We start from the raw sequence: 13,693 nt of genomic DNA on the forward strand, positions 1-13,693 counted from the left end.
AGAAGCATTGGTAGTTTGTATATTTACAGGTTATATCTATCCTGATAATTTTAATGTTCCTTGAACAATGTTTTGTAAGTTTGTAAATAAGGAATAGTAACTTCGCTTATTTTCTGTTGTGACATTTTTATACCTTTGCCTGTTTATACTTTCAGTTGTTATTTTCACCTTAGGAAAAGAATAGTTTGGGATAAGTAGCTGAGTGTCTTAGGCCTTTTTACCACATCATTCTGTCCTTTGCAGGTCACAAATGGTTTGAGTTGGAAGGGACTTTAGGGAACAGCTATTTCCAGCCCCTGCCATGGCAGGGACACCTCCCACTGTCCCAGGTTGCTCCAAACCCTGTCCAGCCTGGCCTTGGGCACTGCCAGGGATCCAGGGGCAGCCACAGCTGCTCTGGGCACCTGTGCCAGGGCCTGCCCACCCTACAGGGAAGAATTTAATCCCAATATCCCATTTAATGCTGCCGTGTGCCAGTGAGAAGCCATTCCCTGTGTCCTGTCCCTCCATCCTTGTCCCCAGTCCCTCTCCAGCTCTCCTGGAGCCCCTTCAGGCCCTGCAGGGGCTCTGAGCTCTCCCTGGAGCCTTCTCCTCTCCAGGTGAGCTCCCCCAGCTCTCCCAGCCTGGCTCCAGAGCAGAGGGGTTCCAGCCCTTGGAGCATCCATGGCCTCCTCTGGACTCTCTCCTGCTGGACTCTCTCTGCTCTCCATCCTTCTGGATGTTGGGAGCCCCAGAGCTGGACACAGCACTGAGGTGGGCTCTCAGACAGACACACAGGCCTTTCTTTGGCTGTTGGAAATAAGATGTTGAGGAATAAGTCTCTTGCTAACTTTGTTTTCCTGAAGCTGCTGATGGGAAATAAGCAGCTCTCGTCAGTGGTGTGAGCTTTGCAGTGGAGATGGACTCAATGGTGCACATCCCCTTTTCCATCTCTGCTTTGTGTGGATGTCAGGCAAAGCACGGACTGTTCTGGCATACAGTTATCCATGGCTTGAAAAAGTTATCTGGACTAAATCATAAAGGAGGGGTTTGATAACTTGAATATTAGTCATTTCTGTGTGATCTCAAGTGTTGCTCATTATCACTCATTAGCACTGTCAAACATCACAAAATTTGGATCTGAACTGTCTGCAGTTTTTCCCTTTGGGCATTAGCGAATCTTTCACTATTTTTTGCTGCTGAGAAGAACTACAACAGAGAAAATTCTTTGGTGTTGTCCTTAGAAGTTGTAGTTAGATAAGAGAATAATCTGTCTCTGAAATTACAGCTTCTATGGTTATCGAAATACATTTGAAAATATCACTCAGCTACTCCCTAGAAACTTAAAACTGAACAGACAAAATGAAACCATTTATTATTTATTAAAGTGGTTCTTTTTTGGGAAGGGAAGAGGTTCTGCTTCTGTATTCTCAAGTATTTGGCTTTAGTGAGACGGAAAGTAATAATTTCCCAGCAGTTCTCTAACTTTTCTAACAGCAATCTTCTTTGCAAATCCCAATTCATCAGGGATGGTTCTGACATTCTTGGCTTCTTCTGGACTGGGAAATGTTTGCTAACTGTCAGACTAATGTTCTGTGTCAGAGATATGTTTATTATTTTATTTTCAGACTTCTGGAACCATAGAAATCATAGCATATTCTGAGCTGGAAAGGTCCCACAAGCATCACCCAGTGCAGCCCCTGGCCCTGCCCAGGCACCCCAACAACCCCACCCTGGCCACCCCTGGCAGCCTCGGGGCAGTGCCCATTCCCTGGGGGCCTGGGCAGTGCCCAGCACCCTCTGGGGGGAGAACCTTTCCCTGTGTGCAGCCCAAACCTCCCCTGGCACAGCCCCAGCCGTTCCCTCAGGTCCTGGGGAGCAGAGATGGGAGCTGCCCCTCTCATCATTATTTATGTGGCACACACAGAGCAGCCAACTGCAGTGGCTCAGGCTGCCTGAGGGTCAGGAGGTTTCTTCCAGGCATCCTTGTAGATGGATCTGAAGCATCTGTGTTTGAGTTTAATGAAACAAAGGCCACTGTAAATCATAACATAACTCATAAAAGAACTTTCCTTGTAAGAGTGTAGTACGAGCTGTCTGACTTTGATCTTGCCAGATGCATTTCTACCTTGAGGCTTTATTTTTTCCCAATTCCTATTTTAACTTGCTGTATGTGTAGTATTGGCAGCCCCCAGCAGATGTTTTACACTGTTGAATTCATTCAGGGGTTTTTGTTTTTTTGCTTCTTTTATGTTAGCATTGGAAAAATTCAGAGGACAGTAAGGTTTGTAGAAATGAGAGGAAAAGAAACAGTGCAGCAGCTTTTCAGCTTCATTTTATATTCTTGCCCCAAACAAGTTAACACAGATCAAACTCTTGTAAAAATGTTACTTGGCATCAGAATCATGGAATGGTTTGGGCTGAAGTAACCTTAAAGCTCATCTCACTCCACCCCCTGCCACAGGCTGGGACACCTTCCACCAGACCAGGTTGCTCCCAGCACTGTCCAACCTGGCACCAATGTCCCACCACCTTTAGAGTGGAGAATTTCTTTCAAATATTTCACCTAATCCTACCCTTCTTCAGCTTAGAGCCATTCCCTGTGTCCTGTCCCTCCATCCGTTGTCCCCAGTCCCTCTCCAGCTCTCCTGGAGTCCCTTCAGACTCTGGACGGGGCTCTGAGCTCTCCCTGGAGTCTGTTCTTCTCCAGGCTGGGCATTCCCAGCACTCTCAGCCTGGCTCCAGAGCAGAGGGGCTCCAGCCCTTGGAGCATTTCCCTGGCCTCCTGGCCTTACTACTCTCTGAGTAAATAATTTCTTCCTCACTTCAAATCTAAAGCTGCAATTTTAATTGCTCAGTAGCAGTTTATCCATAGAGTCACAGTTGTCCTGTTGCTCTTTACTCTGTAAAGTCAAAACAGAAGGTTTCAAAGGCACCACAAAATCTGCACACTGAACAGACCCCTTGGAACAGGATCTTAAACAAGCCAAATCTTGGCTACCTTTTTGTCTGCTGACACAAGGTGGTGTTTGGAGATTTCAGTGATGACCTTTTGCACACAGAAAGAACTTGCTGAATTCTGGAGCACACGTAGTTCTTTCCAGTAGGTGGAGCATCAGCTCATGTACTGACTGCAGGCACAGGAGGAAAAAAAGAAATGTCCAGCTCAGCTTATAACGACAGCAGCTCTGTGCCTGGCTGCCCTGGGAGGCCAAGGGAGGAGTATCTCTCTCCTGAGAGACCTTTGTAGCCATGAATTGCACATATCCACAGTCTTACTCAGTCTCTCATACAGGCTTTTGTTTTCATCTTGTCAAGCATAAAGAGCAAAGAAGTAGGGAGAGTATCCAGGGAAGGCCAAAGCCTTTTCATCTCAGCTGTTGGGATTTGAGTGACTGTTAGATTTAGAAAAAAATAGGGAATTCTGTGTCCTGTAAACATGAGAATTTCCCCAGAAATCTTCAACTGGTGTGTTTTTGTGAATATGAAAAGGAAGAATTTTAAACAGGAGAATTCTCACTAAGAAATACTTTATTGAAAGGCAGCTTTTTTCCCATCCTCCTCTTAGCGTCAGTAGGAACTGTTTTCCTTTAAACGTCTGTCTCTGCCTCCCTGGGTATTTCATTTACTGAAGAGTCTTTGCAGGTAAAAGTTCTCTGGGGGAATGATGGGAAGGAACAAAAAGTCAAACTTGTCCAGAAGAGTCAGTGTAGGTGCCTGAGCCATGTGTGACGTGGAATTTTGTCTGCCTGAACAGCACCTGCAATGTAGGAGAGGGATCCCTGCAGGGGCATTGCTGGACATCCCCAGGGTGCAAAGGCAGAGGTGGAGCTGTGCTCGGGGCTCCCTCCCTGTCCTGCCCTGCCCAGAGCCCCTCAGACCCGGGCTGGCTTCTTTAGGCTCATCATGAACCTCAGCAGCTCCTTTTTATGGATGATCTGGTGTAATCAAAGAGTCAGGGTTGCCCTACATGAGCACCTTGTACCCAGAAGATTCTTGATGTGAGTTCATCAAGTCTGTAGCATTTCTTCTCACAGCATCATATCCCTTGAGAGTTAATTTGTAATTATGCCTCCATGCTCCTTTCAGGCCTTATTTATAACTACCCAGGTACAAGGAATACTGTTAGAGAGTCACTGCCAGTCTCTCCACCCTAAAAATCACACTATTTTATCTCTTTATTCTCTTATCGGCAGCCCCTGTTATCTACTGCCTTGGCCTATCCAAAACACTTATCAGAACTTTACTGCAATGTCATGAATTAAAAAGGATGTTCTGCCAATGTAAGGCAAGTGGGAATTAATGGCCACTAATATATTCTTTGTCAGGTTTATCACCTAGAAGTATCAGTGAAGTGGATGAGAGTAGGGATTTTTTGTTTCTCTCATAAGGTAATCTCTTAAACATTAACCAGACAAACTGTTATGAAATTAAAACAATTTGAATTGCATAGAATATTTTAAAAATTTTACCCCTTGAAAAAGTCTTTTATTCATTATTAACAATTATGGAACTGTTTTCTGAAGTACTTTAAGAGTAGAATAGTTATTTGTCTGGAATGTCTGTCTTGAGCTACAGAGCTTGTTCTTGACCTGCCCCCTCTGTAATCCTTTCCAGGATTACACTGAAGGAAAGCTGTATCTCTAATTTATGAGCAGTATTCTATTATCTAGTCTAGTTTGTTATTTTTAAAGTTGGGACTTTTTATCTGTTCCCTCCCCACTTTGTCATCTAACTCAGTAAACAGGTGAGTCGTTAACTTCCCCTCATTAAGGTGTGAGCCATTTTCCAATTAATTGAATTATTGGAATGATCCTTTGCCACATAATCTAAAAGAATTAGGATCATTTCTGGAAGCTACCGTGGGAGATTAAAAATAACAAGTAAGAGAGATTTCTTGGTTTCTTTACAAATGATGAATTTCATATAGGAGTTTCCAGGCAACCAGTGTGTTTGATGATTGTTAGAGCAGAGATCAAAAGAAATAATCAGTTCTCCTCCAAGATTTGACTTCCCTGAAGTTCAGCAATGTGAAATCACCATCTGTCAACTCAAAAGCAACCTACCACGTCCTGCAGGAGTCAGGGTGGAACTGGTGCCCATCTTTCTATTGGCAAGTAGAATATTTTGCAGAACAGATCCATATTATCTGTTTCCAAAGTCCAGAAGGAAATGAGAGCAAGTAACTCCTGCAGTAAATCAGAATGAGTAAACACACCAGTGTTGTGGGAACTCGAGTTACACTCTTAATTTGTTCTATCTGTTGTTTGTTGTGAATTGAAAATTTGACAGCAGTTAGAAACAGAGATTTATTTTCCATGTGTGGGCTGATGCCAGATTTTATGCTGAACTTTGTTCTTCTTTTCTCTGGAGCTGGAAGGTTTATTTTGTGTTTGAAGATTTCTTTAGCTGCAGTTGAGAGATTCATGCCCATGGCATGGTGTGGTGTGCACCTTGAAGTGGCAGCTGGAAGTTGCCGAGTGCTCTTCTGTGACAGGTTAACTCTTCTTATAATCTCTTTGTATTAACTTTTATTTTGATGATTTTTTTAGGAAGCAAGATTAAAATATGCTGGTTACTGTTAAAATCATGTCTGACACTACTCATTCCAAACATCCAATCCTTTAACTGCAGTTACTTCAGAATTCCCTCAGAATTTTATATGGTTGTAAAGTCAAATTTGGAGAAAAGTTTTAGAGAGACATTATCATACCTTCAGTCAACAGAGTTGGAAAACACTGATAAGCTTTGGCATACAGTTGTTTCATCAGATCCAGCAAAGTGATAGAGACCTTTCTGCTAAAGTCATGCTTGAAGAATTCAGCCTGAGCAGTTCAGCTCATTGTGATTTGTGATGGCTGTAGGTAAGGCATGCACGTGCCAAAGCAGTTCTGAAATGTATTAATAAAGTTTAATTTCCAAAGTCTGAAATAAGATTTAGCTTGATCTCCTGGAGGCATTGCAAACAGACTGAGCCTTGACAAACAAAGCACATGTGAGAAGTGCTTTTATGGAAATGATTTGCTGAACTTCACCTCTTTGGGTTCATATTCTGCAATTCCATTAGCAGTATATCTTTGCTGGCAAAACATTACTGTGTTTTTGCTTTTAGTTGGAAAGTTACACAATTAAAACCAGAGACTTTAAAAATGGATTTATTCTGGATCTCCCAGAGCAGAGTTTTTAATATGTAATAGTTAAAACACTAAAAGCTTTAAAGTAGAAATTAGGTAATATCCATTCATTGTGTTTGCACACTTCCTATGTATATAATTTCACACTTTATATAGAAAATACACTTTTAAAAAAAAAGTGCTCCATAATACCTGGATGATGTGCTTCATGGTATCATGGCTGTTGATCTCAAATGAAGAAGGCAGCATGGAGATGTTTCTTTGGAAACACAGGAACTGGCTCTTCATGCTGCTTCAGTGGAAGGTGACTGTGTATGACAAACACACCATTCCGTCCTGCAAGAAACTCCTGGCAGCTTCAGTCCTTACACTCCTCTGTTTGCCATGATTTGCAGAGCAGGCCACTGTACAGCTCATCACTGTACACACAATTCTGTAACGTGGCTGTGGAAAAGTTTTCCTACTACTGGGATCAAAACATGGGAAAAATGTGAAAAATTACCAGAAATTTGAAGAATTACCAGAATCAAGTATTTTACTTTATTCCATTTTTTGCCACTAGTCTCAGTTAGCGCTGTTCAGGTATAAGAGGTGATTGTGTTTCTGTCTTCTCATGTTGTTTCTCAGGGCTTTGTTCAGCATTTGGTGGCATTTGATGTGTGATCTGTGGCCCTGAAATCAGGCAGTGTTCCCAAAGGTGCCACGGGTAGGTTCAGACAAAAGGAAGTTAAAACATCACACAAAGCCAAAAATAAATGTAGCAGATAAGACAGAGAAGGGATCTAACCCATGGTTCTGTCTCCTGGGTGAGGAACAATTTCTGAACTGCAGTGACAGGAAATTTGTGGAAAGTGAGTCTCAGCTGGTTTAGAGTTTGTCTCCCATCAAAATTTTCAAAAACTCCTTATAATGCTTTGAATATAAGGAAGTGGCAATCTCTGTGTAGCCCAAATATGGACATTAGGAATGAAAAATTATGGTAAAAACTCATCAGTAAACTAATCTTTGGAACAAATTTTTCTGTATTGTGGATGTTATCTGACATCAGGCAGCAGAGCATGAAAAATAAATCTGCTGCTTCAAATCTCTTTGACAGTGATTAGAATTTTGCATAGGGAGAAAGAAAAATAGAAATCTGTGGAAGGATAAATAACGGAGGTGCTTTTGTAGTTTTACTGTCTTCACTTTCAGAGAGTGGGGCTGTGCAAAAGCTTGATGGCTCAAGGGTGTCTGCTTTTGCTTCAGGAGCTGCAGCTCTTCTCCAGCTTCACTGTGGGTGGCTGTGCTGCAGGGACAGGAACTGCCCTGGTCAGGTGTCTGTGAGGAAGGAAAGGTCAGGAAACAGCCTGGCAAGGTGGTCAAATGTGCAGGTGGCAGTTGCTGACAAAGTGTGTGAAGAGACCAAGTTAGCAGGACCCTTTCTGGTGGTGGTGAAGTAAAAGGTACAACACAACTAAGGTCAAAGTGACCAGGGATAGGTAGGAGTTTAGTCCTTGGGAAGAGGAGAAAGGCTCAGATGCACACTCAGGTTATGTGAAAACTACAGGAAAGCTGAATTTGTACAGCTCAGGAATTATATATAATGCTACTAGAAAGAAATAAAGACATCTGTAGCAGTTTTGAGGGAAAAATGCCCCAAAGAACAAAAAGCTAAATCTTTCATAAGTGAGTCATTAGTAAGAGCAAGGTCAGTGGGACAGAGGGAACCACTGATGGGTGGCATCAGGAATATTTTAAATACTTTCCCCCATCATCTGTAAACTTAGAACTAAAGCTACAGTGAGATAGAGCCTTCAGGAAATAGTTTCCAGTTGTCTGGAAATGCTGACATGTCATCATGTGCATTGTTCATCATGTAGCAGACTAAGCAGAGGATGGATTGGAGCAATGTGGTCACTTCAAGAGTATGAAAACTACAAAAGAGAAAAAAGCCAACCAATGTTAATAGGTGAGAAAGTTAGAACTGAGGAGGTGTAAATCAGTCAGAGTAACTGTTACAATGATCCTGGGCAGGGGGGGAAAACCAAAGCAGCCATTTCTGTGCATGTTGAACTTTTCAGGAGAGAAATGCAGAGTCACTGGGATTTGTGGAGAGCAGATTGTGCCAAAGGGGTTAGTTAAACAGCAGCCTTCAATAAATTTTTGGTTGAGACAGACCGGAGAAGAGTGCTAGGCAACAGAAAGGCAAAATTCCAGTATGGAATACTGGTGACACAACTGTGTAATTGGGTAAGAAATAAAGAAATACGAAAGTTTCTTTTATTTTGACCAGAGCAGCTCTGTACCCAAATACAGATGTGTGGGTCTCACAGTGCAAAATGGGGTCTGGTCACACCGTAAACTTGATTAATGTGTTAAAAGGAGATCAGACACTGAGGGATAGAGGCAGCACTGTTCCTGGGGGACATGTGGGTAAGGCCTCTGAACTTTCCAGCTGGAGGCACTGTGCTTCAGAAGGAACCACTTGGAAGAAGCAGAGAAATGCAACAGGAATGAGTAGAGATCTTGGAGAAAAGCCTTGCAAAGAGGGAAGGAATCTGAGCTCCTGAGTGAAAGGAAGATTGGAATTATAAATGCTGAGATACCTGAATGGCTGCTGCAGGGAAGGAAATTATACTTTCTATGTGCCTGTGATGGATCAGATAAGAAATTATGGGCTAAAATTTCAGCAGGGAAGATTGAGGGGGGACATTAGGAAAATCATGCTGGTATGAAAGCTATCTTGAGAAGTGAGATAAAACACTTGGGAAATGTGCAGGCTCCATTGCTGGAGGCCTTCCTTGCTGGGCTGGGCTAATGTCACCTTGTGTGTATCAGGAATAGTTCCTTTGACCAGGTGAGCAGCCTGCATCGCCTCTCAAATCCCCATTTTTAGTCTTCATTTGTAATTAATAATTACAAATTTCAAATTTATGAGACACATTCCCCATCAAAGTTGGTCCAAGATAGGAAGGGAACAGATGTGCTCTGCCAGCACAGTTAGTTGGAAGCTGCACTTCATTTTTGCTCCCAAGCTTTTTATTGGGTTGTGACTCATTTCTTGGGGTTCTTCTTTGCGTGTCTGTGTACCCTGACTGGCAAAAACAGTTCCCTTCAATAGGTGCCCTATATAAGTACTTGCATTCATAAATTGAAGTTGATTATAGGAAGTTTGTGTTATTTATAGGAAAAATACAAGGAGCCCAGTTTTGACAAATCATTTTAACTAATGGAAATTTCCATCATGTATAGTTAGTTTTAAAGGAATGTAATGTACCACAACAATAGTTCCACTTAAAACTGTTCTTGCAAAATTAACTCTCAAGCCTAGTTCCTGGGTGCATTTGAAATCATTTTCTGAATAGAAAAAAAACCAAACAGATTTGATTTCCATTTATCTGTTGTTTCTGAAATGAGATTGAACCCAACCAGTATTCAGAGACTATTGCAGAGAAACAGAGAAAAAATGTCTTCAGGAGGAAACCGACTATTTTCAGGAGTCCTTCAGTGGAGCAGTTCTCAAGCCAAGAATAGCAGCAGCGATTGTGCCTCGGTGTTGGAGTGGCAGCGACCCCGAGAGTGTGGCCAAAGCTTTAAAGAGCTGTGGTGGTGGTGAGATCCAGGACAGAGGGGCAACACCGCTCCGATGAGCCCCTGGCAGGAACTGAAACAGCACAGTTGAAACATGCCCCATTTACCACGTCATTAATATGTATTTGGGGCAGGTAGGAGGGGAAATAATCGTGAAGGAGAGTATTGGGCATGCTGGAAGTTCGTTTGAATTAGCCTTCGAGATTAGCGTGTGGGCACGGATAAAAGCCCTTTACGTGCAATCTTGGCATTTATGACGATCTTTAGGCCCTAAAAATGTAAAGCTGACCCCATTCTGAGTGTTCCTGTGCCTTGGAGGGAGCCGAGGCTCCCAGCCCAGGGTGTTCCAAGATGGTCGGTCCCGCTGTGCAGGCGCAGCCAGCGCCCGCTCCTGCCGCATTGTTCGGGCAGCTCTTCCCTGCCTCTATAAACAACCGCGCCGCTGATTAATGCGCTCGCATTTGCCACTTAGAGCTGGTTTAGATAGAGGCAGGGAAGTCATTAAGGGCTTGGCAGCAGTCCAGGGTACATCTGGGACTTGGGAGCTGCCGCTGGGGCAGGGAGGAGGGCGGCGGGCGGGAGCTGGGGCAGGGGAGAGGACGCTTGGAACAGGAAGGAGCTGGGGCAGGGAGGAGAGCAATGAGGCAGGAGCTGGTACTGGAGCAGGGAGGAGGGCGATGGGCAGGAGATGGGGCTGGGAGAGGGAGGAGGACACTGGGCAGGAGGCACAAATGGGGCTGGGAAAAGGAGGAGGACACTGGGCAGGAGACACAGATGGGGCTGGGAGAGGGAGGAGGACACTGGGCAGGAGGATGCCAGGCAGGAGGAAGGAAGAGGGCACTGGGCAGGAGCTGGGGCAGGAGGAAGGAGGAGGACTCTGAGCAGGGGCAGGAGGAAGGAGGAGGACTCCGAGCAGGGGCAGGAGGAAGGAGGAGGACTCCGAGCAGGGGCAGGCGTTCGGCAGCGCCCGCGTCTTCTCTTGGCTGACTTTCAAAAGCGGCAGAAAAGCAGCTACGGGCGCTAATTGTAGCCGGGTCCCGAAGTGAAAATGTTTTGTGACAGTTGAAAGAATTTAAAGAGGAAGGAAGATCGGTTTAGTGTCAGCTGCAATTAGATAATCAAAGCTTAAAAATCCTGCTCTGTTGATACCTTCACCTAGAGCCGGGGAGCGGAGCTCGGGGAAGGGGGAGGAGGGCTGTGCGTGGAAAGGGCATTTCCATAGCCAGTGCAGCCGAGGCCCGGCCGAGCTCGCAGGTTGTCTGGGCGCGCGCTCGCACAGAGAGATTTTCTTGGCAGCTCTACAGGATGAGGCTTACACTGTACACAGCCGACATATTGAAGCCGGGAGCCCTGGAGAACGTAGAGGCAGGAGTAGAAACAGCTCTGCACACAATGTAGCGTCTCCTAGGATGGTTGGGCGGCTCCTTTCTTCAGGTATTTTATTACCCATCAGCCCTTTTTAGAGCCAAAAAAAGAGAGAAAGTAACCCTAACCCTGAGAAAATAGCATCTGCTTCTGTTAAATCAATTTATTACATAACATTTCAGCGAGAGAGCAGCAGCACAGCGTCCTGAGCTTTTGGCTGCGTTTCAGGTTTGATAAAATGGCGTCTTCGCAGCGAGCTGCCTGTAAAGATATGTTGCACTGAGCAGAAAAATGCAATGATTTGGTGTTTTCTACTGCTGCTTTTGTGTCGGAGAGGTAGCATTTAGTGGAATCTCTACTAATAATGAAAAATCTTGTTTATTTTTGCTTGTTTTCTTAATGCATTTGAAAGCTTTCAGCATCAGAGGGAAGGAACTACGTTTGAATGTCGTAGTGCAGAAAATGAAAAGGGGATAACAGGCTTTCCCCCGTGTGGGCTTAGCTATGGTTTAGTTTTAAAATAAATAAAGCTGCTTTATTCAATGCTTCCATCTCTTTTTCTGCCTTTCCACATTATGTGTGCTGTGCAAGATTTCAGCTTCCTCAATCCATGAGACTTGTGAGTGAGCTTTTTAGGGGCTTCAGATAGATGCCAGTTTTCAAATCTGTCTCTATGCCTAGAGCTGGATGCAGCAGGTAACCTGAAATGTTAGCACTACAATGCCCAAATTTCTGCTTTATTATATCTTGTGCTTCAGAACAGATGCTTATGTCATGTTTTCTTTATTAAATTAGGCTACATTTGATTTAGCACTTAAAATGTTCTGGTGATTTCTGTCTAATTCAGATTTGGAAAAACTCATTTATAGTATTTTAAAGATCTGCTCATGTTGAATTGAAAAGTGTATTTTGATGGGAGGATAGAAAGTAATTTGCCCTTTTTTTCTCATATTCTGACTCAGGATCACTAACCTTTGTGTGTGCCAAGGAAAATCTCCAGTGGGACTGTCAGTGGCCCTTGGGATTTTTCTGTGTTCTGCGTGTCAGAGCAGGGAGCACCGTCTGTCATCTGTCCTTTGGGCAGCACAGGGCGAGCCAGGGGGTCTGGTTGTTGTTACGTGACGAACGTGGGCTGAAAAATAACACGAGTAATAAGAGAGGAGTCACTGCTAGATCTGATTTAAAATGGGGTGAGCTCAATTTATTAATAATGTTCCATTAAAAGTTTGTCCCAGGCTTTGCCATTTTGTATCCTTTGGTACTTTGGTTCCAAAGTCAGCTGAATGTTGTGTTATAGTTGGGGAGATAGCATTTGAACAAATTATTGCAACAGAAGCTATGAAGATACAGTTACTTTTAACTCACCTGAATAAAAAATACTAAATAGGATTGTAAATGAAATTTTCAGAGGAAGGGGGATGTTTGGGGTCAGTTGCTTGTGCATGCGACGTATTTTGCATTTCTAAGAAATGCATGCAACAGCTTCTCCCATTTCACTCTACTCATATTTTGCATTTGTAATCTATGTAAACACTAAACTGATTTTGCAACTAATTATTCATTACCCAACACAGCCAAAAATGTTTTCTGTTTTTAATAAGTACTGAATTGAAGCTGGTCAAGTATGTTGGCTACAGTATGTAATAACACCAGCAATCTCCTCCCACCCCATTAAGGATATTATTTAAAAAAAAAAACCAGCAATCCAAAACAAAACAACCCCCTCATGCTATTGGTTATACTGATGAGAGCTGTGTATTTTCCAGGTCATGTGTATGGTTGCAGTTGGACAGAAGTTCTGTGCTTGTTTAAAACAAATTTAAGCCATTATCCTCAAATTAATATTTCCTTCCTGATGGCTGAAGAAATTTTGTTGATCAGGGGAATGATATTTTATAAAAGATGCATAATTAAGATACTGAAACACAAAGTATTAATTTAAAAATAGTTTTCACTTTGTGGTGTCCCAGCACTAGGATTTGCTAACATGGAATACCTGTGGTTCCTGTTCCTTGTGCCTTGTTTACAGTCTTTGCTCACCTCACAGAGGAGGGATAGAAATGCTTCTGGTGCACTCAGTGCTTTTATTTCACATATTTGCATAAATAAAGAGGAACCGATTCTTAAGAATTTTTAAAATGGTTTTCACATTTCGATCTTAACAACTTTGAAAAGAAAAGAAAATATTGTGAATTTCTGTGAAGAGTTAGTTTCCTAGAAAGTTGGAGGAAATATGCATTTTAAAAAAAAAAAAAAAAACACCAGGCCCAAACAAACAGAAGAGTTCTCTGGATTTAACAATAGAAAATATTTTGCATTTTTCCCAAATGTTTAAGGACGTTACAGATTAAGTGAGACTGTGCTACTCATAATTCATTTCATAGCAGCAAGCCCCTTTTAGTTAAAAGAAAGTGGAAAAATGCCTTTTTGTTATTTGCTTCTAGAGACAAGAATATCAAACTTTATTCAAGATCTGTATTCAAACTCTTGGTTTGTCTGCAGCTGAGCCCCAGTTTTTGCAGGTTTCTGTTCATGTTGTGAATTTTTTTTTCCCATTTTCTTCATCTGTCCTTTTCCTATGAGCTTTGTGGCAGCAGCCTTGGTGTTTCACCCGATTGTTCCAGTGGGTGTTGGACACTCTGAGC

The 13,693-nt window shown here is 43.0% G+C and overlaps 1 protein-coding gene across 11 annotated transcripts in view; it reads left to right on the plus strand.

The window, feature by feature from the left end:
• The window catches only part of TNRC6C (trinucleotide repeat containing adaptor 6C), a 98,094-nt gene that overhangs the window by 42,472 nt on the left and 41,929 nt on the right, over positions 1 to 13,693 (plus strand). The window contains exon 1 of one of the 11 annotated variants that reach the window (XM_041486472.1): positions 10,610 to 11,117. The exons of 9 other annotated variants lie outside the window; for them this stretch is intronic. In XM_041486472.1, the coding sequence (XP_041342406.1) occupies positions 11,093 to 11,117 (25 nt within the window). In that variant the 5' untranslated portion in view covers positions 10,610 to 11,092. Of the gene's footprint in view, positions 1 to 10,609; positions 11,118 to 11,254; positions 11,385 to 13,693 lie in introns of those variants that run through there. One more of the 11 variants, XM_041486471.1, reaches the window with a different exon arrangement.

This window comes from Pyrgilauda ruficollis, unplaced genomic scaffold, assembly GCF_017590135.1.
Source record: "Pyrgilauda ruficollis isolate IOZ18807 unplaced genomic scaffold, ASM1759013v1 scaffold77, whole genome shotgun sequence".
NCBI classification, from domain to species: Eukaryota; Metazoa; Chordata; class Aves; order Passeriformes; family Passeridae; genus Pyrgilauda; species Pyrgilauda ruficollis.